Source organism: Stegodyphus dumicola, chromosome 3 (assembly GCF_044657685.1).
Source record: "Stegodyphus dumicola isolate Sdum_Otavi_A_Nest chromosome 3, ASM4465768v1".
In the NCBI taxonomy this organism is placed as follows: domain Eukaryota; kingdom Metazoa; phylum Arthropoda; class Arachnida; order Araneae; family Eresidae; genus Stegodyphus; species Stegodyphus dumicola.
Window position 1 is genome coordinate 38,006,343 of NC_140770.1, and position 27,098 is coordinate 38,033,440.

Genomic DNA, 27,098 nt, shown 5'->3' on the forward strand with positions numbered 1-27,098 from the left:
AAGGGAGGGGAAGCCTACTGCAGTACCAAAGAACCTGGTTTGAATCCCAGAGAAGGCATGGTTATAACTGTCCGTCCTTTTCACAAGAGGCAATGGTGGCCACTTATTAGGTGCCTCTATGATAAAATGGCCACCACTTTTGGCTGATCTTAGGAGTAGCCAATGCTGAATAGGCAAGTGCCCAATCTCATATAGGATTTTTTAGATTTCCCTTCCACTTTTAAGTACCTATTTAAAAACACAGTTGAAAAAAATGTAGTACAGAAGTGTCCCAAAAACTCGGCCTAATGTGGACCGAAGGGTTGTAGAGTTTGTGAAAATACTGGGTCGTTGGGAAAGATTTTAAAATAGAATAAGTATGAGTGTCTCCTCAGAAAATATAATATTTGTATGTATTGGTTGCTTGAGAATACAACAATACTGTAACTCAAACCTAAACTGCCCAAATACCCTTAAACAAAGAAAAAGTATGTACTTTATGAAGATACAGAAGCTAATCTTTGGAATATGATAACAGGTAGTTTGGCGACATTTTGGTAAGGTGATAAAGGCTAGGACTTTAGCAATAATCTGAGAAGTACACAGTTCCAGTCACAGATTATTTTGTGGTGACTTTTACAATGGATAATTTACAGGGAAAAGAAAATTAATGTAATTTCTTGCATATTTTATTTATTTTGTACGTGCAAATGTTCATCCTTGGAAAGGGTATATGCAAGCTGAAGATATAAAAGCTTGCACAGTATATATACTTTTTAGCGATCAGGTTATTTCAAACATGTCCTTTTTACCGACTACAAAGATTCACAAAATTTTCCTGCATTTTAGTGCAAATTTTTCTATTTTATGAGAAAAATTATTTACATGTTTCATACATAAATTTGCCCTATAAAAACAAATTTACGTGCACGTTTGTTTCACTACTTTCCGGAAACTTCCGATCGTGATTTTAGATAATAAGCACTTGGAAACGATTTCGCACCTAATCTTCGTCATGATTAAGCACTTTTGTTCCATAAAAGTTCTAGCATAAGGTAATTCGGGTAGCAGATTATTGAAAAAAATTTTGAGTAAAAAGAAAAACATGCCTTTACTTCGTGAAAACAAAATGACGTCCAAAAAAAAAAAAAAAAAAAAAAAAAAAACTAGCAGGTTGCTGTAGCAGGTTGGTCACCAAAAAATCGTCAAGTTACTGTAATCCGAAGATTCACCGACACAGGGCCTTTACTAATAAAAATTAAATACTCACTAAAATGAAAAGCTTTCCATTTCTCCTTAGAGAGCTTTAATATTTCTCTTTACATCTTAATGACAATAAAAACTCTTCTCCCCCATGTCATAACAATGCTTTCAAATGGAAGAGAAACATGAAACATGCTATTGCAAAAGTTCCAATCAGGCAAAAAAAAAAAAAAAAAAAAAAAGAGAGAGAGAAGCAATCTTAATTTGGTGTAGAATTGTCTAAATTTAAACTGCAATGCTTTAATTACCTTTAACCTCTGTATGGCTTATGAAAAACCATTATTAAACGATATAAAATAATAAAGATATCTTTAGACAGAAATAAAAACGGAATTTTTTTAGACATATTAAGTAAAATAAAACTATGAAATATAATAGAAAATAATGAAGATGTACTACATGCTAAATAGCTTTATAAAAATTAGACATTTTGATGATAATCATTGCCCTTAACCACATGGTGCCTATGAGGGGGAAAGTGCAGAATCGCCCACTGCTTGGCGCGTTTTAAGAATTGTACATACTCGGTATCCATGTACACATCAACCTATTTTCACTTAAAAAAAAATCCCAGAATTGCACAAAAATAGCATTGCGCACTCCCTTTATCCATGTACACACTGACCTATTTTCACTTAAAAAGTCAAAGAATATTGACAAAAACCCAATTCTTCTTACTCTTGTAAAAAGTGCCAAACAAATGCCAATCAAATAAGTGGGCGATTCTGCACTTTAGCCCCTAACGTTAGCGGCCGTTAGAAGCGGCGTCAAGAGATAAGTACTTCCATAGCCCCTATGAGATGCTTCCACATTTGCCCATCTTAGAATTTCTATCCAATCCAAACATCTCACAGCTGCTTCATATTTTACGACTTTTTCTTTTTTAGTGTGTGTTCTTATTCGAATTATCTTCAAGCAAGCAGGGCTATTCTAGGGATTATATTGCCAGGGAATAATATTATGACTATTTCTTGCCTTTCAAATTGAATTCCTTTCTGATTCACCTTTCAGTTTAATGTAAAAACACTACGAGTTATGGATTTACTAATTCTCTTGGACCATATACATGTTTTTTTTAACAGTATATGAAAATAGCTTCAGAGCAAGAATGTAATTAAATAAATGAAAATAAAAAATTTTATCTTGGTTCACAACCAACAATTTGGTAAACATTCTTGATTTAAATATATCTGGCTCCAGTGGGGTAGCTAGGGTGGGGCAAGGAGGGGCATCTGTCCCCAGGTGCAACATCCAAAGGGCGCCAAATTGATGCTACGAAATTTTTTAATGAAATGTTTTCCATTCTTGGCACACAGAAAGGGGCGCAAATTCTTCAGTTGTCCCCGCGCGCTGGAAACTCTAGCTACGCCCCTGTCTGGCTCATAACAATAAATAATTTATATCATCAACAAATCATGAATTAGTTTCCTACAAGAAGGAAATCTTTGATTGCCCATTTATAGCCTCCTTTCTTTAAATATGGAGATCTTAATAATAAAGGAATATAATTGAAGGAATAAAACATGACAAAGAAAAATACAAAAAATGCAGCTTTAATACAATTTACCACAATATAATTAACAAAAGATTCAATTAAAACTAAAAAAATTGAAACGGGCAAAGTGCAGAATCGCCCACTGCTAATACAATCTTAAATAAGAAAATGTTGAATAATCGGTAAATATTGTTTGGGGGATACGAATTCATATGTATGATGCACTTTTTATGAAAAGGAATATATTCAGGAAGAATGAATATGTTTAAAAGATTAAAAGTCATTGAATGCATTTAAAAGATTTTAAATAAATTTATATCAAGAAGCAAACAAGCCTTAAAAATTTTATCAGCACTTACGAGGCTTTGGATATATTACTAAGTAAATGGTATATTTTTTCCTTCCCTGCCATGCTACAAATTTTAATTCCTTTCCTCTCCTGTTAATAACCACATGTATAGTAACAACGTATAGTAAATAATCAGATAATCGAGTATCTGATCGGTTTGTTTACCGTAGCAACAAGATAAAAATCCGAAATTAAAGGCTACGGTTAAGTGATACTACACGTAATTGATGTACGTAAACAAGACTTTACGTAAACATCCTCAAATTTTCAGTGTCAGCACCGACACGTTGCATATTTTTTGAGAAATAAACTGTATTATCAAGCTAAATGAAATATCTTCTATAGGCTATTTTAAAAACTTTAGGATTTTATTTTAATTCGTTTCAGAAAAGCAAAGATTACGCAAAACAAGATTTCCGCGTAACCTTGAACTTGAATCTATCGCAGTAGGTAGTCTTCTTCGACCGAAGAACTTTACTACCATAAATTATAATATTCCATGAAAGAAAAACATTTTGAGTCTCTTTTACCGCGCCAGATGGCGACGAAGTTCTACTGCAGTGAACAGAAAATTATTTGGCATCCAGATAAGGCATTAAGACAGGAGAAGTTGTTGTAACCTACTTGTTGTAGAACATAGTACACTGTACAAGAAGACGAAATTCAGGAAGTTTTAATTCCGTATCATTACTTTTCCTAGTAAACTAGAAATCTTTAATTACAGGAAAGCCATCTGGGGAGAGTTTAGTTTTAAATTCTTCAGTAGTCTTGTCTTTATTTAATACTCGGTTAACAACTTTGACAGGCTTTTGGACCTTAGTACGAAAAGTATCAAACTGGATATAATGTTTTATAAAAACAGCTGCGTATCATTTTGCATAAAAACAGTTAGTGCGAAGTCACGATTTTTGTCCAGAGTCAAAAACAGACATGATTTTGTCTATTGTCAGAGTTCCGGTATAAGTATTTACTCCAAGCTTAAGAAAACGGTCTTATTTCACTCTGTTTAACCTCTGGGCTAGGAAAAATAACTTAATTTTCCTTGCTTGGGTGTTGAGTCAATGACTTTCGCCAATCGGATTTCGATCTACCTAGCAGTTCATTACAAAGTCTTTAATCCGGACTCGTCGGGACTTCGGCGATTCCGGATTAGGGGTTTTTACAGATTATAGATCAACAATTTAAATTTAAATTGCTTCATTTTTGAGACAGATATGACTTTATCCATTTTTTGCAGCAATTCCATTTTTTGTTTGATGGACATCGAAACATGCTTTCGCTTTAAAGATCCTTTGGCAGCTCCAGAATCGCAAACTCTTTTTGACATAATCGAAAGTTCAAGCTTACATTTTATAAAATTGCTCCAACCGTCTACAAAAAATAATAAGCCGGATCCATATAGAAGATTAAGGAACAGCGCAATCTGCAACATTAACTGAAATAGATAATTTTAGCCTAGCTTATACCGTCCGTTATACATTACACGCGCATGCGCAGAAAGTTTGTAGTTTTGAGGTCCGGATTATAGATCTTTCGGATTATGGACGTCCGGATTAAAGACTTTGTACTGTAGCAGAATGTGCTTTATCAGCGAGAACGTCAATCTGGTTATCTGGCGGAGGATACATGTTATGCAAATACAAACACATTGATAGATAAAATTTACAGATGTAAGATACAGGCAATACAAAAGTAATGAAAATGAACATACGTAGCGTATTCTGAAACTAAGTACAGTTTCATTCTAGCGCCGTCGCAGCGCTGTGGTAGGCGTCCCGCGCATGCACACTAGTCTTTCTTGTTCACTGACTTTCAATTGTGGCCATTTTGGTTGCTCTATGTTGTGTTTTTAGTTTGCTGTGCATATTCAAAATGCTTAAGACAATTAGTTCTCCCGCTGACTGTGAGATTCGTGCCGTGATTAAATTTTTGAAAGCGAGGAATGTTAAACCGGCCGAAATTTATCGTCAAGTGACAGAAGTTTACGGTGAATACGCGATAAGTGATGGAATGGTGAGAAAGTGGGTAAGAATGTTTAATGCAGGTCGAACAAATGTCCACGCCGAGGCTCGGAGTGGTCGGCCTTCTGTTGTCACCGATGATTTGGTAAGGAAAGTTGATGAAGCAATTCATGAGCACAGACGCTTCACAATGACAACTTTTTCAGAGGCATTTCCACAAATTTCACGTACTGTTTTGTTCGAAATTGTGTCTGACCGCTTGAATTATCGCAAACTGTGTTCCCGATGGGTTCCAAAAATGCTCACTGATGTTCACAAAACAAAGCGACTTGGTAGTGCCCTGACATTTCTCACGCGGTACAGTGATGAGGGAGAAAACTTTTTAAACCAAATTGTGACAGGTGATGAAACTTGGGTGTGTCATTTCACACCAGAATCGAAACAACAATCGATGGAGTGGAGACACACTCATTCTCCGAAAAAACAAAAGTTCAAAGTGACAATGTCATCACAAAAAATCATGTGCACTGTCTTCTGGGATAGGAAAGACGTTTTGCTTACTGAATTTCTTCCCAAAGGTGAAACCATTAATGCGGCACGACATTGTGAGACTTTAACAAAACTAAGGCGTGCCATTCAAAACAAACGAAGAAGAATGCTCAGTAACGGAATTGTGTTGCTCCATGACAATGCTAGGCCCCATACTGCTGGTGTCACTCAATCGTTAATTCGACAGTTTCATTGGGAGCAGTTCGATCACCCGCCGTAAAGCCCGGACTTGGCGCCGTCCGACTATCACTTGTTCCTGCACATGAAGCGCGAGCTTGGTGGCAAGTGCTTTGGATCTGACGATGACATGAAAAATGCTGTGGAGTCGTGGTTATAGAAACTGGCGGGAAGTTTCTTTGACGATGGTATACAAAAACTGGTCACCCGCTATGATAAGTGTTTGATCATTGGCGGAAACTATGTTGAAAAATAGATTAAGACATGTATTTTCATGTAAAAATAAAATTGGATTCGAAAAAAATTGTTTTACTATTTTTTTTTTTTTTCAAAACGGTACTTAGTTTCCGAATACGCCTCGTATTTACAGAATATGTACAAAGTGGTAGTGTTTGAAAAATCTGGTAAGATGGTATGCAGAAATTATAAAATTAAAAATATGAAACTGTAATTTATGAAATGAAGAGTGATTATGATCTAAAGGGTATCAAAATTTACAAAAAAAAAAAAAAAAAAAAAAGCTTAATATTTATTTGTTTCCTTTATTAAACATATTAAACATTTCTTTCAATGTAAGTTGTTTAAGTTGCTTCATCTTTTGTCCTAATACTTTCTCTTTAATTCTATAAACAGACATAATTTCTTGTTCAGTTACAAAGTTCCACTGTTCAAGTCCTGTAATTGCTGTGTCGGGAATACCGACTGACTTGTCAATCGAAATTTTTTCGTTTTCAATAACCTCTCTGTCACTTTCTTCACTATCGGAAGCGGTATGTTATATACTTTTGATTTTCCAATGTCATACTCCTCGCATAATTTTGAGATGGATATGCCTTTATCTATTTTTTGGCAGCAATTCCATGTTTTGTTTGATGGACATCGAAACATGCTTTCGTTTTGCAGATCCTTTGGAAGCTGCAGAATCGCAAACTCTTTTTGACATAATCGAAAGTTCAAGCTTACATTTTATAAAATTGCTCTAACAGTCTGCAAAAAATAATAAGCCAGATCCAATTAGAAGATTAAGGAACAGCGCAATCTGCAACATTAACTGAAATAGATAATTAGATAATTTTAGCCTAGCTTATACCATCCGTTATACATTAAACGTGCATGTGTATACGTATTATGCGCATGCGTAAACGCATATGCACATGCGTAAACGTATATTACGTTTACGCATGCGCCGAAAGTTTGTAGCTTTGAGGTTCATTATTTTTCATTCACAATTCGTGAAATTGATCAAGCTAAGGTTCCAACTTGTCTCATTTGGAAATTTAGCAGAGAAAATATGTTCATGTTTTGTGTATTGAGATGCTTACAATTTGTTGGAAATATGACATTTTCTTCTTCCAGTTTATATTTTACAATTTGCTGTTTGCTTTTTGAAAAAGGTTTTTTTCATGTGTATTGCATACTTCTCTTATATGTCTGGGACTGTTTTAATAATTTGCATTAAAAACTAGTGTGGGCAAAACCCCTAAATATATACCAACTATTTTAAAATTTTACATGAAAGTGAATAAATTAAATTGAAGGATGCAGCTCATATGTAGAATAAACAAAATTTACCTCACAGAGTCTTTTATGAATGCGTCTTCTTTCTTATTCCTGTACTTGCTTTTCCATTACTATCAATTAGGTTCATTGCGTTCTATCTTTGCTTCGAATTTGTGAACTATTCTTGTTTCAATATTCGTATTTGCATTCATTTATCTGCATTTAAAGAACATGCGCATTTTGATAAATGTGTGGGAAATGAGGATCACTAATACCGAACGGTTCCAAGAGCTCACACTATATCGCTTCTTCATCCTTTTTTCTTAAGAATGCAGAAAATCTAAAAGTTTTTTTTGAAAAGTATTACTAATAGAATCTGTGCTAATAATATAAATAAATCTTTCTGCTAAATAAAAGAGAGTATTCTGAGTATATTCGCTTAAATGTCTGCAGCATAAAATAATAAAAAAAATGAAGTAATTTTTTAGTATGTATTTAAATTAAACTGGTGGAAATGCATATGTATTGGTTTACGGAGACTTTAAGGAGACTTTTGGTTCCATCATGTTCAGAAATTGTGTGATGTTTTCACATGACGAAAATCATGTTTTAACGTATGTTTATGTCATATGCTTATTTCCACCCCATTTTTATCACTACGTGTGTATTTTCCAACTAGATCTATAAATGTCAGCTAAAGGTATCCTCCCCCCTCCAAAAAAAAAAAAAGTACATTTAAAGGACCAAGGCAAAATATCAAAAACTATCAGGTTTAGTGTTTCAGTTTTATGTAAGCATGGCAATAACACACACATTAGATAATGCTAAGAGGCTAACCCCCATTTTTTGATAACGCACAGATTAATAATAGGTTCTTTTAACCTCTGAGCTTCTTCTGTGAAGACACTATCTTCATAATAGACAAACTAATAAGCTTAGTTTTTAATTCCAGTTTCGCAATGCAATATCAAGCTCACTAGCAGACAACAGAAAACAGAGCTCATTAACAGAAAACATCATAGTAGTTTATCTGCCACCGTCTCCATATCTCAGTATTTGTAATGCAATTTTTTCCATGTCGTTATTTGAAGACACAGGTTTATGAAATGCTGTTGCAAAGTACGCTATATCCTGAAAGGAATGCTTTTGGAATTAACGACACATTTGGAATTAAACAGATAGGCTTTGAAACATACGCAGAAGTACACTCTTTTGTAAAAAAATTGAAGCACAAAGAAGGACATTTGAGATCGTGACGAAATTTTGTTTGCAGAAACATCTTGATCGAACATGCAAATAAATGATCAATATTTCAAAGCAAACGAACAAGAATTGCGGTCATAGCACGCATTTCTAGTGTGCAATTCGCAAAGTATAAAACCAGTAACAGAGGCGGAAAATTTATCTTTTTTTTGTCACTGCCATTGTAATTCCGTAAAGAAGCAACTAAAGATGCCATTACGACGATATCGAAGACCTTGCAGACAACTAAACGACTTCGAACGTGGTCGCATTGTAGGGTTGAGTGAAGCTGGGTGGTCATACCGAGCCAAAGAATGTTAGAATTCTAACGTCCTTGTACCGAGCAATAAGTCGCCACCTGCAGTGTATAAAAAATGCTGTGCAAAGATGTTGGCAGCCATGGTTGCCACAAGAAAATTGCCGATGGAATGAAGACTCTGGAAGGCCAAGGAACACAAATGCGAGGCTAGATAGGATGATTGTTCGCCAGGCCTAAACCGCCCCAACGGTATCATTGTCGACTATTCAACGCACTACAGCTGCGGCTATACCTCCCGTGGTATCGTCCACCATCTCACGGCGCTTGTCTGAGGCGGGGTTACACTCACAGAGGCCTTTAAGACGTTTGTCTTTGACAAAATTACTTTTGTCAAATAATAATATAATTTTGTCAAAATTAGTTTTGTGAATCGAGTGATCGTTTTATTGGAGAAAGCCTGCTGTCGCGGTAAGCTTTAAAATGATCATTTTAGAAAAATAGAAGTCTGTTTTATATTGTTTGATTGATATATTTATTCGTTTTTGCCATTTTAATGAATAAAGATTTATTTTTTAAGCAAAGTGAATTAAATAAAATAAATTTTACGACGGAAATGTTTCGAATAGGAAAGCTGCAAAAATCCATTTTTCCTAAAATGCATAATTATTTACACAAACATTCTTTCTTACATTCTACGGAAAATTTTTTTAATTCTTTCTGAAGCAAGATTCAGAAAGTGATTAAAAAGAAATTAACATTTACTTAGAATGAAAACTTAAGAAACAAATTCATAACAACAAAAAGTTCAGTTTATTTATTATAAAACATAAGTATTCAGCAGCAGCGATTTTTCATACAAATATGCAGTCACCAAATCTATTCACAGTAATACTTCAATTGAGCAGATTCCCTGGAGTCAAATCTGGTATTTTTACAGAAATGTCAAGTTCTTCTACAGTACGAATATAGTAATTGATTAAATTCCCGTTTTCTGAAGCAAAATACCTTAATTTTTTTAATATTTTAGACTCCATGCACATGTCCATTTTAAATATTTCCTCCAGAAGAATCTGCAAGGTCTAAGATTTTCACATTATAAAAAATGAGCATGAAAATGAGTACTACAGATAGAATTTTATGAAGTATTTCAATAAGAACAAAAACCCTTTTTAGATTTCCTGGCAAAATCGGAAAGGGTAGAAGATAATTTTCTTTTACATATGAGATACACAGTTATTCTATCTGAAGTTTATGTAAACGTAGATTCTTACAAACATTTCTAAAACGTTAATTAAAATTTTGATGATTCAAATCAATAATATTTACTCCAAAGTTTAAAAGCTAACTGAAATTAATCATTTCATTAAAAGATATAAATATATCAACACAAAACTTTGTGTGAAACATAATGGACGGAATAATAAGGGACTCTTGACAATAATGCTTCATTTTATAAGTTACTTATATTCATTTTTTACATCACCTGTAAGAATAAAATAAATTCGTAAAACTGAAATAAGCTCGAAGAACAAGTACATAGTAAAGAACCGAATTTGCGTCCGATTCAGTTAGAATACAGAAAGAAATTCAAGTAAAAATTTTCTGTTATGATTAGAACAATAACAAGATAAATTTATCCTGTAATTAAAGTCTTAAATGTGCTTTAGAAAAACCTTCTGTTATAGTTCCACTGAAAACTATGGATCTACTTCTCAGTCCTTCCTGTTCATTGAAAGCTACCGAGATATATTAGAACTGGAAGTGTGTGACATACTACAAATCATACTAATATCTTCATTAGATACTTCTCCTCCTATAGGGAATACTTTGATAAAGGGGGCTGTCCTCATAATGACCTCTACTGCATCTAGTCGTCCTAGTTCCTTCAATTTATCAATGAGACACTCTATAGTGCTAGAAGGTTCTTTGAGCCATTCGCGCATAATTCGGCTGGTAGGACTTTGCGCTGGATTGTCTCCAGGATCAAGATGTGGTAGCATATCCGTAAGTCCCAAAAGGACAGCCAACATACACCAGTCTCTTCCTATTGGTTCTGGTGGATCCAAAAGAGCGCAAAGTCTTTGATGGACTGGCAAAGGTAGATTAGAGGCATGCAGTTGAGGGCCTAGAACAACACCACCTGAATTGTTATTTGATCCAACAATATCTGGAGATCCCAAGCATATGACGTCGGTAAGATGTTCTATAATTGTTCCATCGGACATGCGAACGCTTCCAGGCAGCCCTTGTTCTAGAAGTGTTGACAATAAGGCATAAGAAGAATGACTTAGCGGTTGAATAAGATGTTGGCACAAATGTGAAGGACTGATGGCATGTTTCTCGTACAGAAGTCCTGGGCACATTTCAGACATAGTGTGATCAATCACTCCCAAAAGACTTGACAAGAAGTAAAAGCTAGAAAATAAAAACATTACTTTATTCCCTTTAATTCTAAAATGCTATAGTAACTTATTTTACATTTTTTATAATTAAAAATATTAAATATTTTTTTTCAACTTAAGAAATGGAGTTAATACCAGTTATGCTTATGAACAGCATCTGAAATAGTATACATACATATAATGTAAGCATTATGAAAAGATATAGCGGAACATCTTATCTTGACATATCACATCATACAAAAATTATCTGAGCCCTCGTTTAAAGAAATTTGATGATGAACGCAGTCTCGAGTTTAAAACGTCACTCATTTCGGCAACCAATGATTTTCATTGGGTTTTAAGGTAGCTTTTGACACAGAATTAACCCTCAAGGACTTCTACGAACATCAATTTAATATTTCTCACTGTTTAATTCTCATTAACAAAGACAGGATTCAAGTGATTTACAGGAATTGAATTCGGCCTGGAGGAAAGCATGGTTAGATTCTGTTGCAGGAAGAGATTTTGAATGTTTTTATACTTAGGTTTTTTTTTTGTTGCCATAACATTACGTCTCTAGATAAAACCATGGAAAACAATGAAGACGTGCAAGAGTTACTAGAGAAATATAAATTGAGTACAACAAGAAAGAACCTTACAACTTCAGAAAGAGCAATAAAAGTCGACTGTGGATAACATCTTCATAGGAAGAGGAAGAAAGAATAGATAAACTTAGTTCTCTCATCCGCGAAATATGTGCAGAGTGGAATAAAGTGCAAAATTTCATGTAGTGATAACATAGCAGCCAACAATATGATAAAACAACACAAAACCACAGCATAAGCAGTCTCATCCTCAAAGCCATGCTCTATTTTAGAAACATTTTTAAAATGTAGATGAGAACAAATCGCAGTGAGAAAATTCTGAGTAAAAAGCAGGCCCAATGAATCTCAAATAGTATGGCGTTAAAACCTAAGCAAAAAATAAAAGGCAAAAAACAAGATGTCACAGAAAGACGGTTACCTGATGTTGTTATGGAAGAGGACTTCTTATCCAAACATCAACATTTTGTCCTTATCATTTTTCACTTATGCTTCCATTTACCACCGTATGAGTAAGAAAAAATTAAATTTTCGTCTATTTTAAATTTTAATATTGTATTTATCTTTTTTAATTATTTTTGGGGGGGCTTAGATTTAATTATTTCCATTGGTTTTGTAATATGTTGTGGTGTTGTGGCGTATTTAATTATGGCAAAGCACACTAGGGCTATCTGAATAAGGGGGAGGGATGCCTTCGTGGAGGACTTTCTAAGGGAAACTGGCTCGTATACAAGTTTTGTAATATGAACTTGTGTGTTAGGTACTATTCTGTATTTTAAAGAAAGGCTATCATTTGTGGTGTCAGGAACAGACTGATCAATTTTACATTAACTCCTATAGGGAAAATAGCTTCTGTTTACCAACACTTTGGATGACAAATGGTCTTCAGGAACGAATTAAAATTGTGATTCGAATAATTTTCACTGTATTATTATATTAAACCTTTGACAGAAAAAACACTGTTAATTTTCAAATTCTGGGGATAAAATCTGAATTAACGCATAGCTGCTGGCTTACTTAATAATAAGGTTTCTCTTTTATTTTTAGGCAGGAAATTCCATAATCTTTAAGAGTATCTACTTTCATATCTATGAATTCCTCCGATTTTTTGTTCTCTTTTTTTCTTTTCTTTTCTGTTTTTTCAGAAATGAAATAAGTTTTTCGTATTCTTTTCTGAACAAAATGAATTCAACGTATCATAATTTTTATTTCTAATGTAAATTTTCGAAGCCCTAATACAGTGCAATATTACCTGGCATTTTCCCTAATTAACGTAAAATTAAGAATTTTATTCTTTTATGTAAAAGTAAAAATTATTGTGTGAATCCCTGGCTTTAAACATCACAGTGCGCTTTACTTATTAAAATGCAACTACTTCTAACGTTGCAGTTTCAACTCCTCAAGAAAATTGCATTTAGTTCATTCTGGTTACTTAGCGTGAGAAAGCTGTGGACAGAAGGGCAAGAGTTCAGTGTAAGTATGAGCGCTCTACAGTCCGCCCCTCCTATTCTTATGAGCGATCTTGATAGACAAGACAGATATGAGATTTGCTTTATTTATAAATCATAGCTGTAATTCAAAATATCAAGATATAAGTTACTTTGAGAAAGTTTTATCAAAGAAAGTTAGTGACAGAAAATGATAAAACGTTAGAAAGATTTCATGAGTTAATTTTTCTTTCAGTAAACTGGTTCGCTAATTTTTATATCTGCTGTTTGCAATTTTCATTAAAGGAAAGATTAATTTTATATGATTGTAGACAATTATTTACTTTTGCACCTTTTTAGTGAAGGCTTTTATTTAAAAATTATGTTTAAAAGTAAATAAGATTTAAAGAAAGATGAAACTCGTGTACATCAAAGCTATCTTATTAGAAAATTAAGGAATGGAAATACTTTACCGGAATTCACGAGATCACAAATTTATACTTTACGCGAAACATATATTTTAAAAATTGGTTGCCAGCAACACTACAACTGGTGTGCAAAATTTTCCAGGACTTTTCGTAGAGATAAGTAAAAGCTATACAATGTATTGAAACCATTATAATTTTTTAATCATTGCAACTACGATCTTGTTACGTTAATGCTCATACATGTGATTTTAATTTCATGCTACTGCACCGTTAACAATACAGACTGCAATGAAAAAAAACCTTAGTATATTTATTTAAACTATTTTTTTTTTCAATTAATGACAGGTAGGGTTATGTGAAGCTAATTAAACACTAAAATAAAAAGAAAATGCCATTTTATAAAAATAAATTTTCGTGAACTTAATGCAAAGAGTCAACGATTACACTGCTAAATTCGTTGAACTTATCTTTAGCTTTCAAAACAGCAAGAAACCGCTTTAGTGTTAAAAGTACGAACGTTAGCGGCTACTTAGTGAAATTTTACAGCACTGAAATACAACTTGTCCTTAGTTTCATATACTTAACCATGAAATTTTTCCATAACTGTGTTTCTTAAACTGTGGATTTCGAAAACTATTAACGTTTTTGCTTTGCTACATAATATTAAGTACAAAGGGTGTCTAAAAGGTCGCTGCCAAACTTAACATGTTGGTCTGTCATACCATGATTAACAAGATTTACATAGAAACTTGTATCCGAAAATGCGTATGGAGACCGCTATAGCACAATGGGAGAGTGGGAAGTGAGAGCGATTTTCAGGCGAGGACGTTGTAGAAGAATGAATCAGTTTACTAACTCAGTTCTTTATGGACATTTTGTGGAAAAAGTGTAGCGGATCTCATCATTGACGTTCCAGCAGCTACACACCAAAACATCTGGTTTCAGCACGATAGAGCACTTCCACATTTTAGCAGCACTATGCGGGAATACTTGGGTAGGACATATCTTGATCGCTGGACTGACAGAGGCGGACCAGTCGCATAGCCACCGAGTTCCCTCGACCTGATTTCCCTGGATTTATGCCTGTGGGGATACATGAAGTCCATGTTGTACGAGATGAGCGTATTATCGGACATGGATCTCGCCTCCAGGATCGCAGAAGCGGCGGCACGTGTCCGTGACACATGTGCTTATTTTGAACTGATCCATGAATCTACGCGTCGACATTGTGAAGCATAGAATTTAGCGAATGGAAGGAATTTTGAACATCTTCCATGATTTAACCATGTTCTTAAATAAATGTCATATTAATACTTCTTTCGACATCCTTTCTTTCTGTACGCTTGCAAACATTGCCCTCTAGCGGTCGCCGTTCGCATTTTCGAACACAAGTTTCTATATAAATCCTGTTTGTCCTGGTATGACAGATTAGCATGTTAAGTTTGACAACGATCTTTTGAGACACCCTGTAGATATACAAATATTCCTTACTTTCCATCTGGTCTTTGGCTGTTTAAAATTATTAATTTAAATCCAAAATTTTATAAAGTTTTTTGCAGTTAGTAAAGAATTCATTCAAACATACGAAGGAGACGAAACACGGTCATACCCAAATTATTGCATATTTTTTAGGAGGATTAATTCTCCTTAATTCTTCCAAAAAATAAGCAATAATTTATTTACTTTTTATATAATGTACTATTCTCTTTTCTTTCATTTAAATGTGAGTTTTTGATGTATACCTATACAAATTTTAAACTTCTTCTAAGTTTTTTACAAGTATTTTAATAGTTTTATCCCCGCAATTTGAATAATTAACACTTCCTAACTTCAGTTTGTAATAGTTTTAACACTTCCTTTCCTAAGACATAATTATAATAGAAATTAATAAATAAATTTACTTTCACAATTTTAGCAGCGATAGCGCTAGATTTTCACCATTAAAGTCCATTATGGCTTTAACTTTTGCTTTTATTCAAATACTAGCAGCTTCGCTGCCAGCCTTCGTATGGCTTTTAAATGTACCGGAAAAATGGCTGAAGGGAACACCAAACGTTAAATTTAAAAACTGCGTAGAATTTTACTCTGCAGAACAACTTCATAAAAAAAAGTTATTACGTATAACAAAATTACAATGAAATAAGCAATATCCCTTAATACAAATATTAATTACCCTAACAAATAAATTAACCAACTTCCCTTTGCAAAATCTTAAGAACTCAAATGGTATAAAGGAGATTAAGAACTTTGTATCCTAAAAAAATCACTCAAAACTTTTCAGTATCTTAAAAACAATGAAATAAGCAATAAATAACAGAAAAGAATACAAAAAACAAAAAATTCTGAAAAGCAAAGTATAATTAATGATATTTTATGTTATATATTCACGACAAAAATTACAATGAAATAAACTATATCCCTTAATACAAATATTAATTATCCTAATAAAAAATTAACCAACTTTCCGTTGAAGAAAAAAAATCATGCAAAACTTTTCAATATCTTACAAACAGTGAAATAAGCAAAAAATAACATGAAAGCAACTCAAAAAACATAAGATTCCGCGCAGGAAAAAAATCAATAAAAATGTATTATATATATATATATATAAATGACAATGAAATATGCCAATCTCTTAAAACACTGACATAAGAAATACGATGAAAAATTGTTGCCGAACCCATATTTCTAAAAGAATGAAACTATTCAAAATGATGCGATTTCATCAAAAAACCTATCAACAAGAATAAGGCAGGAAAATTGTTGCCAAAATCACATTTTTAAAGATGTGAGAAGTGTACTCGGAAGCTTCATTTAAAAGATTTTTTAAAAATACAAAATATTATCATTTTTCGTAAATTCTTTTTGTAAAAGCAGTCGCAAGGATGAAAGTTTAACGTGTCCAAAAATCAAAGGAAAATAAACTATACATTTTTAAAAATAAAAGTTTTTCAGAAAAATCCCGTTGAAAAGGTGTTAAGCTCCCTTTGTTAAATAAATTCGTATTTAATCGATTTATTGAAACACGAAATTTATTTTAAGTTCGTAAAATAGCTAAGTGCCTACATTTCATGACGATGTGAAAATGGAGTGTGTAGAGTAAAATCTCGCTTTCCTATAGCCCATTATGTCTCAAAATGACGCGATTTTGTCACAAAACATAAAATTAAAAAAATTTGCATTCAAATTTCGAAAAAATTGCTTCGAGGTGCACCTATGTACCAAATTTCGTAGCCGTGGGTCTATTAGCTTACGCGCAGCGCAAACGAAACACACACACACACACACAGAGACTCTTTCTTTTATTATATATAGAGATATAAATGCATGATTAATAATGTATCACTACTCTTTTTATATATATAAGTGGCTAAAGTGTGTTTCGCCGATAGTTTATTGTTGCCACTCTGAAAAATGAGCGCGGAAATTAACGTTTCCGAAGTTTTTAATTAATATCTCGGCCGATTAAAGTCGTACGAAGATGAGAACGGTATCGATGGATTCGGAGAATTTTTTGAAATTCGAGGATCCGCGTCTCGAATTTCAATTCGGCGTCGTTCCGTAGATATTCGAGAAAAAAGAATTTGGCACGTAGCCTAATCCCTCTAATAGGGAAAACCCAAGAAAGAAAGTGGAGAATGTAGGGAAAACGTAAGGGAAAATTAGTTTTTAATTAATATCTCGGTTAATTAAAGTCCCAAGAAGACGCGAATGGTCAAAATGGCGTGCCACGGACTTGCGGAATCCTACGGTGTGCTTCGCTAAGCCCGAGAGCCAGCCATTTCGGAGGAGATGATGTTACTTCACCCCATATATATATATATATATTTATATGCAGCTTAAGTGTCTGTTTGTCGCTGATAGTTTATTGGTTGCTTGCGTAACTGTACTAGCCAATGGGCTGAAGTTGCCACGGTACAAGGTTGCTGTTTCAATTGAGACGTAGACAATTTCTTGTAAAACTTGCCTTTGCTATGACCATCCATAAGTCTCAGGGCCAAACGCTTAAGCATGTTGGCATATTTTTACCTGAACCTGCAATTGAACACGGTCAACTTTACGTTGCCTGTTTAAGAGTTCGTGAAAGAACGGGCGTAAAATTAAAAATAATGAATGGTCCTCTGCAAGGCGAGCTTAAAAATGATGGAAAGATCTACACAAGAAATGTTGTGTACAAAACGATCTTTGACATGTGAATTAACATTTCATTATTTAAATCACCTTTATTGATTAAACTAGCGGTTGCTCTTAAGAAATGTACCGCCAGTGGTTTCCTTCATTGAACTCTACTTTAGGCAATTAAGCAAGTAGAAGGGGGTACCCCGTGGGGCAGTAAGCAAAGAAGCGTCCTCACCGCATGTCCTGGGTAATTCAGTTTAAATTAGCAGACACCTTTGCACAAATCATTTTAATTACAATTTATAATATCTAAAACAGCGGTCATTTCGTATGACCGCCGGGCGTTCTAAAAGTTCTAAGTTCATAAAATTAATTACTAATACTTTCATAGATTAATGCAATGTGGTCAAACTTTTAGTTACCCGAGGGTCAATCAAACGTTAATATAGGAGAGTGAGGGCCAGAGTACATATAAATCACTAGTTTAATATATCACTTTATTTTACAGTCTAGAAATCAATGTGATGATCTGCACCGCTTTTTTGATACAAGTTTATCAATGTCCACTATAATTTCAGTAAGGCAAAGTCTCAGGCCTAATTCCAGTGAAGCCCTTTCAATGCGATTTCTCGTTTTTGATTTAATTTGTTTGAGAGTAGCAAAAGTACTTTCACACACATATGTACTTCCAGACAAATTTGCAAAGAGAATTTATGCAGTTTGAGAAAACGTCCTTTAGAAATCAGCTTCCAGAAATGTTTAGTGACATAACACTTTTTAGTCTGGTAGAATGGATCAGCCCGAATATTACAAATTTTCATTTGAAGGTCGCAAGGCACCTCACTTACTTCAATCTCTATAGAGTATAGGAGAACAATGAAAGTTTGGGAGGGGAGTCAAAATCTTGGAACTCTTTCTTAATATCAGTAATTATTTCATGAAACATACTAAAATTTGTGTCATTTTCTTCTTTCAGCGTCTGGCAAAATGGCAAGTGTGCCGTATTATTTGCCTTCAATGAAATTTGCATTACATTAATTTTTTTGGCGAAAGCCTTCAATATGTCCATAAAGCTGGGACATATCTCGTTTCCTGCCTTGTAGTTTGAAGTTTAAAGCATTTAGATGAGATGTTAAATCTGTCAGAAAAGCAAGATTATTTAAAAACTGGATTTCTTCCAATTTTTCTTGATACTCATGCCCAATGTTTTCTTTTTTGAGGAAAGCGAGAATTTCATTCCTCAACCCAAAAAACTGTTGCAGACAATTTCAAGCACTTAAACAGTGCACTTGACAGTACAATGAAATGTCAGCATACTCAGCATTCGAATTGTCCACAAATGCAATAAATACTCTCTGTCTCTGGGCTTTGTCTCCCCTTACTAAATTTACAATATTTACAAAGGTTTTCACTGTTTCACTGAGCCGTATAATTTTTGTTATTTAATTGTTATATTTAATATAACTATTTATATTTAATATTTATTATTTAAAGCAGTAAGGAGGGTCTTTTGCTTTTCCAAATGTTTAACTAACATTTTTTTTTTTTTTTTTTTTTTTTTTTTTTTTTTTTTTACAGTAAGGAGGGTAAGGGCCAACAAAATGAATAAGAGGGCGGTATGTGGTCTGCGGGCATCGGATTGGACCACGCTGAATTAGTGTATTATCGTTTCATCATAAAAGTTCAAGAAACTCTGCTGGGACGCATTTTTTGGATATATAAACTACTGCATTTACACATTCTTTCGTTGTTCTTCAAGACAAGTTCGCTTATTAAAGGTCCTGAAAATGCTTCAGATATTTAGACAATGGAATTCGATTACAGCTGTAAAGTTTTCATAAAGCAATATATTTCTGTCCCTTTTTGAATTTTAGTCTTTTAAATTTATTATTAATCTTCCTAACTAAAATTTCGAAATTTCTTCATGATATAGTGTACAGTAGTTTTAGTAATGTATAACTGGTTTTTGGATTGATTTATAGTTCCTTCTAAGACGCATTTTGATTTGCAAACCCAATAAACACCAGCAGCTGATTTAACACCTATTGTAAAAATTCTAAAATCTTGTCTTTTAAATTTAGTCTAAAGATGATATACACAAAAATATAATAGTAACCTTTCTACTAGCTTCCATAGACAGTTAAGATATTAGGTTTCATTATTAGAATTTTAAAATAAATAATGAATTGTTTAATATTTCAATGTTTGACTGGATTTTATTGAATTACGGGGAAATAAATTAGGATAATCTGCCTGAAGAAGGAATGTCTTCGTGGAGGAAGTTGTAAAGGGAGTAATCCCATATTTAACATTGCATATGGGCAAATCACAGAAATGCTCATGCAGCCAGCTGTTCCCCGGTGTTTGAAACCAATGTTCAACAACCTTTAAAGCTGCCAATGCTAGGCCGTTCAGTCTTTGAAAATAGTGAGAAGCAATATTTTTTCATAACATTAATTTTACAAATCTAATTTTTATAAAACAAAATTTACATTTTATTTAAAATCTAAGTCTGAAAATAATTTGAATTTAAAATTTTCACTTATATAAATTGATGAAGTCATGTAAAAGTATCATCATAAGTGGAATGAGTATTCAAGCGTTCCGAAAACACTGTCTTTTTAACAAACGTATTTTACCGCATCAAATTCTATTTTCTAGTTTACGTAATTACTATATGCACTTCTGAAGTTCTTTCGAACGTTTACCACGAAAACAAGATAACAGATATTGATTTCAATGCTGAAATCTTCAGAATTGTATTTGGAAGCACCAGAAATAAAGAAAAATAATAACTGTGAGATATTTACCTTTCAACTCGTAAAAAAGAAGGCGCTCTGATTTTAACATCAATAGATTCACCAAATTCTCCTAGAGTTATTTGCCCTTGAATGCTACTATACGTGAAATTACTACCTTGCCTCCACTGCTGCAGGGAGCAATCTGTTGCCACGTGGTTTTGAGAATATCTCCTGAGCTGAACCTGAAAATTCATAAACGTACTTTTAGTTCAAAAAACGTTCATGCTTTAATTAAATATTCATATTAAATTTTAATGAATATATGAGAATTTCATGGAGAAATTGTTTGGTTTGTAGCGTATTTAACACGAGGGGGGAAAAACACTATTGACGCAGAGAAGGTTATCCAATTAAGTTTTTTTTATTTACATCAGTAATGCTATAATATTTTACTGCAACAGCAGCAGAATACTAGAGCTATGCATCAGTAAGAATGCAAGTTGCACTCCAGTTTCTGAAATGGCAAGTCATGTTTGCTCATATAAACATCAGTCATGTTGCTCATATAAGAGACTGAGGGCTCCAGATTTCCTATTTTACTAACTATTCAAACTTTATACACTCCGTACGGAAAAGACCCCATCAAAATAATGCGACAATTTTTGAGATTAATAATGATTCCCACTTCTTCATGCTACAGAAAACAAGCATTCGACTGTAAAGCTATTTCAGAGGCCGAATGAATTAGATACATCACAATCAATAACGCAATCGAAAGATAATTGTATGGGCTGCTTCCGAGTTTCTTTAGTCAAGATGTGCTAAGAATAGTTAGTAGCTCTAAGAATCATATTTTATTTTAAAATAGCCTCGCTGTGTTTTTGTATCTGGTAGTGTAATTTAATATTTATCTTTTACACTCTAGAGGCTTCTAACACCAAAAAAGGACATTGCCTTTGGTTGGCAGGTGAAGGACAATTCATGCACGAAACTCCAACAGTTAATTTTTTAAATGAACCTTCAGAAAGATGCTAGAAATCACAGTGAAGTTCTTTATTACGAACTAACGCCGCGCTGTTAACGAAAGTCCATCTCCAACGATGCAGTAAGTTTGCAAGAATTACAGTTATCGAATAATAGACCTATGATAAACAAAATTGCCTTCTGTGGTGAGTCAAAGTTTCTAAAGATATTTTGGGCCCATAAAGTGGGTGAGCGACGGCGGGCAGTGCGTGTGAGATGCAAGAGAATTAACGTCGAAACACGCTTGTTAGTGAATTATAGGTAGTAGTACTGTTCGCTAGCAGGACATGTTTTTGGCGTGACCGTGACATCTGACGTTAAGAGATCATTTAAGAGGTTAGTAATACTTACAAGTGCCAGAGCTACCTGTTGTGATTAATGGTGACTTGCATGATCAATGTGTGATCTAGTATAGTCATTTATGTATAGAGTAATCAATACGACTTGACATCTTTTTTTCAGTGATTAACGCTACATGTCCTTTCAGATTTCTTTATGTATAGTTCTCAAAACTCGAAAATTATTTCGACTTACTATTGCATCTGACAAAATCATCTTCCCACAACGTATGCATAGGAATACTTACAGCATCAAGAAAGTTCACTGTACTCCTGCCTCTGTTGGCGGCTCATTAGCTCAGCTGGGTACAGCATCGTACTTATAAAGGGGAAATAACGGGTTCTATCGCTTGAGCTATATATAATTTTTGTATGGCTCAAGAAATGAGCCATGCAAAAATGATATGTAAACGTGGTCTAATCTTGGAATAAGAACATATATAGGAGTCTAGAATATATAACTTTTACACTCTTAAGCATTGAAATTTCAAATTTAATAGAGCTTATTCCATTTGTTCTAATTGTTAGCTAATCTGCTATCCTCCTGAAAATATTGGATATATGGAAAAATATCGATTTCCACTAGTTGTTAGTCTACTTCACATACTTTCTCTGTCACAGTTTCATGTCTACAGACTACTTAACTGGCTGCTTAGATTATGAACTTCTATCCTAAAGGCTTTCTAAACGGAGAAGCTAAATAGTGTTTGTCATAGCTGCCACAAAAAGAGGATGACAACAGCATTGGAACAGATAATCCGCTCTTCCATGCTTTTTGCAAATCGAAAGAATGGTCATGTTAATGTTATGTCTTTATTAATCGACAGAAAGCAGTCATCAGCTCTGCACCTTTCTAGAATGCTCTGGGCCTTCCGGACGAACTTTTAGGAAATGGATTCCGTACTTAATAATTATTTCTAGTTTCTTTAAGACCACAGAAAGTAACTCATTCAGGCATACTGCTAGTATTAACTGATTAACTTTGATCTGTTTGGGAATAGATGGTGACTCTGCATTGCCATTTTCTTAACAAGCGGTATTTGGAGTTCGTTCTATCAAAATGGTTATTTCGAACTTCTTCATTCTCAATTAGTACGCGAAATAATGAGTGATGTAGAAATATACTTTTTTATGTTGCTAACCAATTACATAAATTGATACAAAATGCAACCTAATTTGTATACAGTGACTGTGTTGTGTTGTGACGTATCTCACTTGTCTAACAGTAACATCAGAAGAAGCCCGCGAAATAAATTCATAGTTGCAAGGTGCGCAAGATTGCGACGTTCGTTTGGCAAGAGTCTTGAGCACGGTATAAGCGACAGTACGACTTTCTTCAGTTCCGCACCTAATTTTAATGGAGAACAGCTCGAGGGGACGGATCTGAAGATTTCCCACTCCTCTTGAACTACCACAGACCTCCTAAAAGGCCTTTTAGCTTGCCACATATTTGGAGTGCTTCCATACGGCAGTCAATGTCGCTAACTACTGTCCCTGTTGGGCGGCTTTTTATACAGTAGCTTGATGTAATGTTACAGAAAGAATTACATAACCAAGTTTAATGAGAACAAAAGTGCTTATGGAAGCAAGTGAAATATCTGTGAAGTTAATTAAATCAGGATTAAAAATATCAAAATATATTGTTAAGCAATTACCTGTAGTCTTGGAATTACGCATCTAAGCAGATGCTTGTCAGCTGGCCAGCATTGTATTCTAACACCTCCATAAACGGCATTCGTATATCGTACATCACTTTTATCCCAAAGATAGTCTTGAGAATCCAACATATTGAAACAAGGAAATTCATATTCGATGTCTCCGTTGCTATCACACTGCGTACACAATTGCAGAGACTCCAGCACCTGAACAAAGAACATAACTAAATTTCGGAAGCTGCAGTACTTGTTTGTTTTGAGTACGTTGCTTGTTTGTTTCGTTTCTTGCGCTTAGGTTACGGTTAATAAAGAGAGAAATTAAGGATAAAACGTGCCTAATAGCTTTTGAAATGATTTATGTTGCACTGTGACTTTGTTAATTAAAGATTAATACTCATTTTTAAATTAATACTTATTTTTATTTAAGCAGTTAATTTAATTTTGTGCAGTAAAATTTAAAGTGTGATTATAAAGGCACAATTTTTTTTCATTACAAACACAAAAGCAGAAACTACAGATTTTATTTCTTTCCTTTTTACTTCATCATTTACTGCAATTTAGGAAATTCACGAGTATTTTATCAAAGATTTTCCTGAATAAGAGCAAATATACCAAAGCCAATCAAAATCTTACTTTTTGTTCTACAGCTAAAAAAAATCATTGTTTAAATTTTAATATAGAAATAAAATTTTAGCATTTAAAGGCTATGGTTTCATATCTAATAAATTAACCTGTATTAATTTTCCAAAGTTTTGCTATTGAATCTTTTTTTCGCCAATAGTGAAATAGCGCTATTTTCCCCCTCGTTTACGTTTTGAGAACTTTATATGCAAGTAAAAGGATAAAGAAATTCGTGCTGGGGGAAAAAAAAAGAAGAAGAAGAAAAAGGTATATATTGTCATCATTAATAATTTCAAGTCAGAACTGATTTACGGAGTTTTTGCATGAAACCTTGCTTAAAAGCTGAAGAATTTGTGACCATAGATTCATTTTCAAGTGGTTTCTAAGTGATGTTTTGTAGTTTTCAAGTGTAAAATCATGTCACAATGAAAAAAGAAGGGTTCATTAAGGCTATGATAAAATACATGTTTAGAAGCTGTTCAGATGACATTTTTTCTGGAGATACTTTAAGACGTAAGTATGTACAATCTTACACATATTCTGATAAAGAAGCATTCAAAGAACAGACTGATCACTTGTTATAATGAGAGAAGAATAAAATATTTCATAACTAGGACAGCAGTTCAGTTGATTATAGAAACAGTGGCTATCATTTCTTATTTATTTAGTTATTTATTTATTGAGAATAAATGTGAAATTTTCATTTTTGACTCTTTGCGAAATTTCTATTTTTTGAATGCGGAAACTACGTATCCCTATTAACTATATAACTAACTATTGAGTACAATTGCAACAATATATAACAGTTAAATACTTATAAGAAGAAAAACAAATGAAATTTTAATATTTTAATAGGTTGAAAGTTAGAGAGCACACATTAATTAAATATTTATAATGAGAAAAATAACGAATGTAGTAGATTTTGATTTGATAACAGAAAGTTTTTAATTTTCCTTTTCACTGTTTTAGTTAAGTTAGTTATCAGCTCAGTTTATTAACATGAAATCTAATGATAATCTCTATGCTTAGTGAAAGAATCCCCCAAAGTTGACACGTCACAACCCAGTTTGTCATTTAATTTAGAAATTATGTTAAGTTCTTCAGATATATATGAAATTTTTTTTTCGGCTGTTAAACAGGTGAAGTAGTTATAGCTTGAAGTTTAGAGCCGTTAAAAACAGGCAAGGTAGTTAAAACGTTTGCAACACTTCTTTTCAATTATTTGTTTTCGTAAATATTTCATCACTCAGTAAAATCTCTCTTCGTGTGATGCTTTGAAGAAAATAAACAAATCAAAGATTGTTAGCTTACAAATAGCAACTGAAGTACATACCTGTAAGAGGTCTAAGGCATCTGTATCAGGAAACAAAAGTTGAATATCATCCACAGTGTATGTTCCTGTTATTTTAGCTGTCTCAAGATGCTCTTGAGATAACATGTGACCGATAATATCTACACACAACCAACGAGGGTTCAATACAATCATGTCTTGAGTCTCCAGTCTTAAAAACAATAACTGGAAATTGAAACAGAATGTCATGAAACCATTTATACATTATATTGCCATATGTTATATATATTTATTATATATATATTATTTGTTATATAAGGCAAATGTTACATTAACAATCCAAAAAGGAAACCTTCAATGAAATTAAAAAATGACAAAGGTATACAGGCCATAAAGCACAATAATTTATTACTTAAACAAAATATATAATATATTTAGAGATAGACAAAGCAAAGTCTACCTCATATTTAAAGTTAATAATACAGACTAAAGCAATGTTATTAAAAAGAAAATTTTGTGCTAAAGTTTAAGATGTTTCAAATTTACACAGTTCTTCCTTTACTAAATGTGCAATTTTCTATACGTTTAAAGTTAGTATTATGACTCATCACTTAGGAAATAAGTTTTTGAAATTAATTTTCATCAATCATGAAATGAGAAAATTGAAAATACTTACTTCTCCCATGAGCTGCAGTTGATCAATCATAACTTTGATATGTTCGATGTTGGCCAAAGGGTTGACTTGAGAGTGAACCAAGTCACAAAACTGTTGATGAGACATAACAGGAAAATGAGTTGAGCTTTGACGCCATTTCTGGAGATGGACTAGCATCGCTTCCAAGAAACCAGTCTGTTTTGGAAGTTCCTGAACGGACAAAATAATATATTGATTGAGAAATATCACAGAAAAAGAAAAAAAAAATACGAAAACATTAAAGAGGGGGGAAAAGAATAATATTATCTTAAGCGTTAATAAAATGATTTGAGATTTTATCACTTTTCCTAAGATGGGACTGTTGAGTCATACAGAAGCTGTAATCAATTTTCGCCTTCCTCGTGCTTCCGTGAAGTAAATGGGAGCACGACCAGCTAGCAGTTAGAAGATATGGAATTCAACCACTGGCGAGGGCAAAAATTGATATTTCCGGTTTCTTGCCTTCTAAAGATTCTAACAGACTCCCTCGAAAGTGGCGCCCAATCAAAATATGATGGACAATAATTAATTTATTATCGTCTGGATTTAGCGACAAAGTCTCCTCCCTCGGGAGTCATTTTTTAGATGTTGGAGAATGTAAGGAATTTTATCATTCATTACCATTTTAGACATTTTTAGAAGTGTAATGATTTGAGTGAGAGAGAGTTTAATGTTCAAGATTTTGATCTACTGTTGTAAATATAATAAACCACTTTCCTTAAGAAGCTGAAATGAAGCTTTAATCAACTAAAACTGCACATAAAACAGAATATCAAATGTTACATTGTAAAAACAATATTTAAACTAAGAATGACTGTTGCCACTCCATGCAATATAATGTTAGTGCTGCCATTAATATTAAATATTATACCACATTCACCCCTCCCTAATATTATTAATAAGTTATATAGTCTGCCAGATAAGAAGGCTGATGTCTCTGCCTTTTTGGACGCAATGATCCACTCTCATGTAAATTATCATTTGAAGTCTTTTCACAAACCTCA

At 33.4% G+C, this 27,098-nt stretch overlaps 2 protein-coding genes across 3 annotated transcripts in view; both read right to left on the minus strand.

Moving 5' to 3' along the window:
* T3dh (Type III alcohol dehydrogenase) overlaps positions 1 to 3,403 on the minus strand; it is a 76,564-nt gene extending 73,161 nt beyond the window's left edge. Inside the window, exon 1 of the mRNA XM_035356281.2 lies at positions 3,097 to 3,403. Coding sequence (XP_035212172.2) covers positions 3,097 to 3,149 — 53 coding nt within the window. The 5' untranslated portion in view covers positions 3,150 to 3,403. The remainder of the gene's footprint in view (positions 1 to 3,096) is intronic.
* A 6,162-nt stretch (positions 3,404 to 9,565) lies between these two features.
* Positions 9,566 to 27,098, minus strand: part of LOC118184163 (death-associated protein kinase dapk-1-like) — a 174,985-nt gene continuing 157,452 nt past the window's right edge. For both annotated transcript variants that reach the window (XM_085812776.1, XM_085812775.1), the window contains 5 exons: positions 26,077 to 26,265; positions 25,443 to 25,625; positions 23,489 to 23,695; positions 20,542 to 20,714; positions 9,566 to 11,189 (listed from right to left, as the gene is read on the minus strand). In XM_085812776.1, coding sequence (XP_085668902.1) covers positions 10,511 to 11,189; positions 20,542 to 20,714; positions 23,489 to 23,695; positions 25,443 to 25,625; positions 26,077 to 26,265 — 1,431 coding nt within the window. In that variant the 3' untranslated portion in view covers positions 9,566 to 10,510. The remainder of the gene's footprint in view (positions 11,190 to 20,541; positions 20,715 to 23,488; positions 23,696 to 25,442; positions 25,626 to 26,076; positions 26,266 to 27,098) is intronic.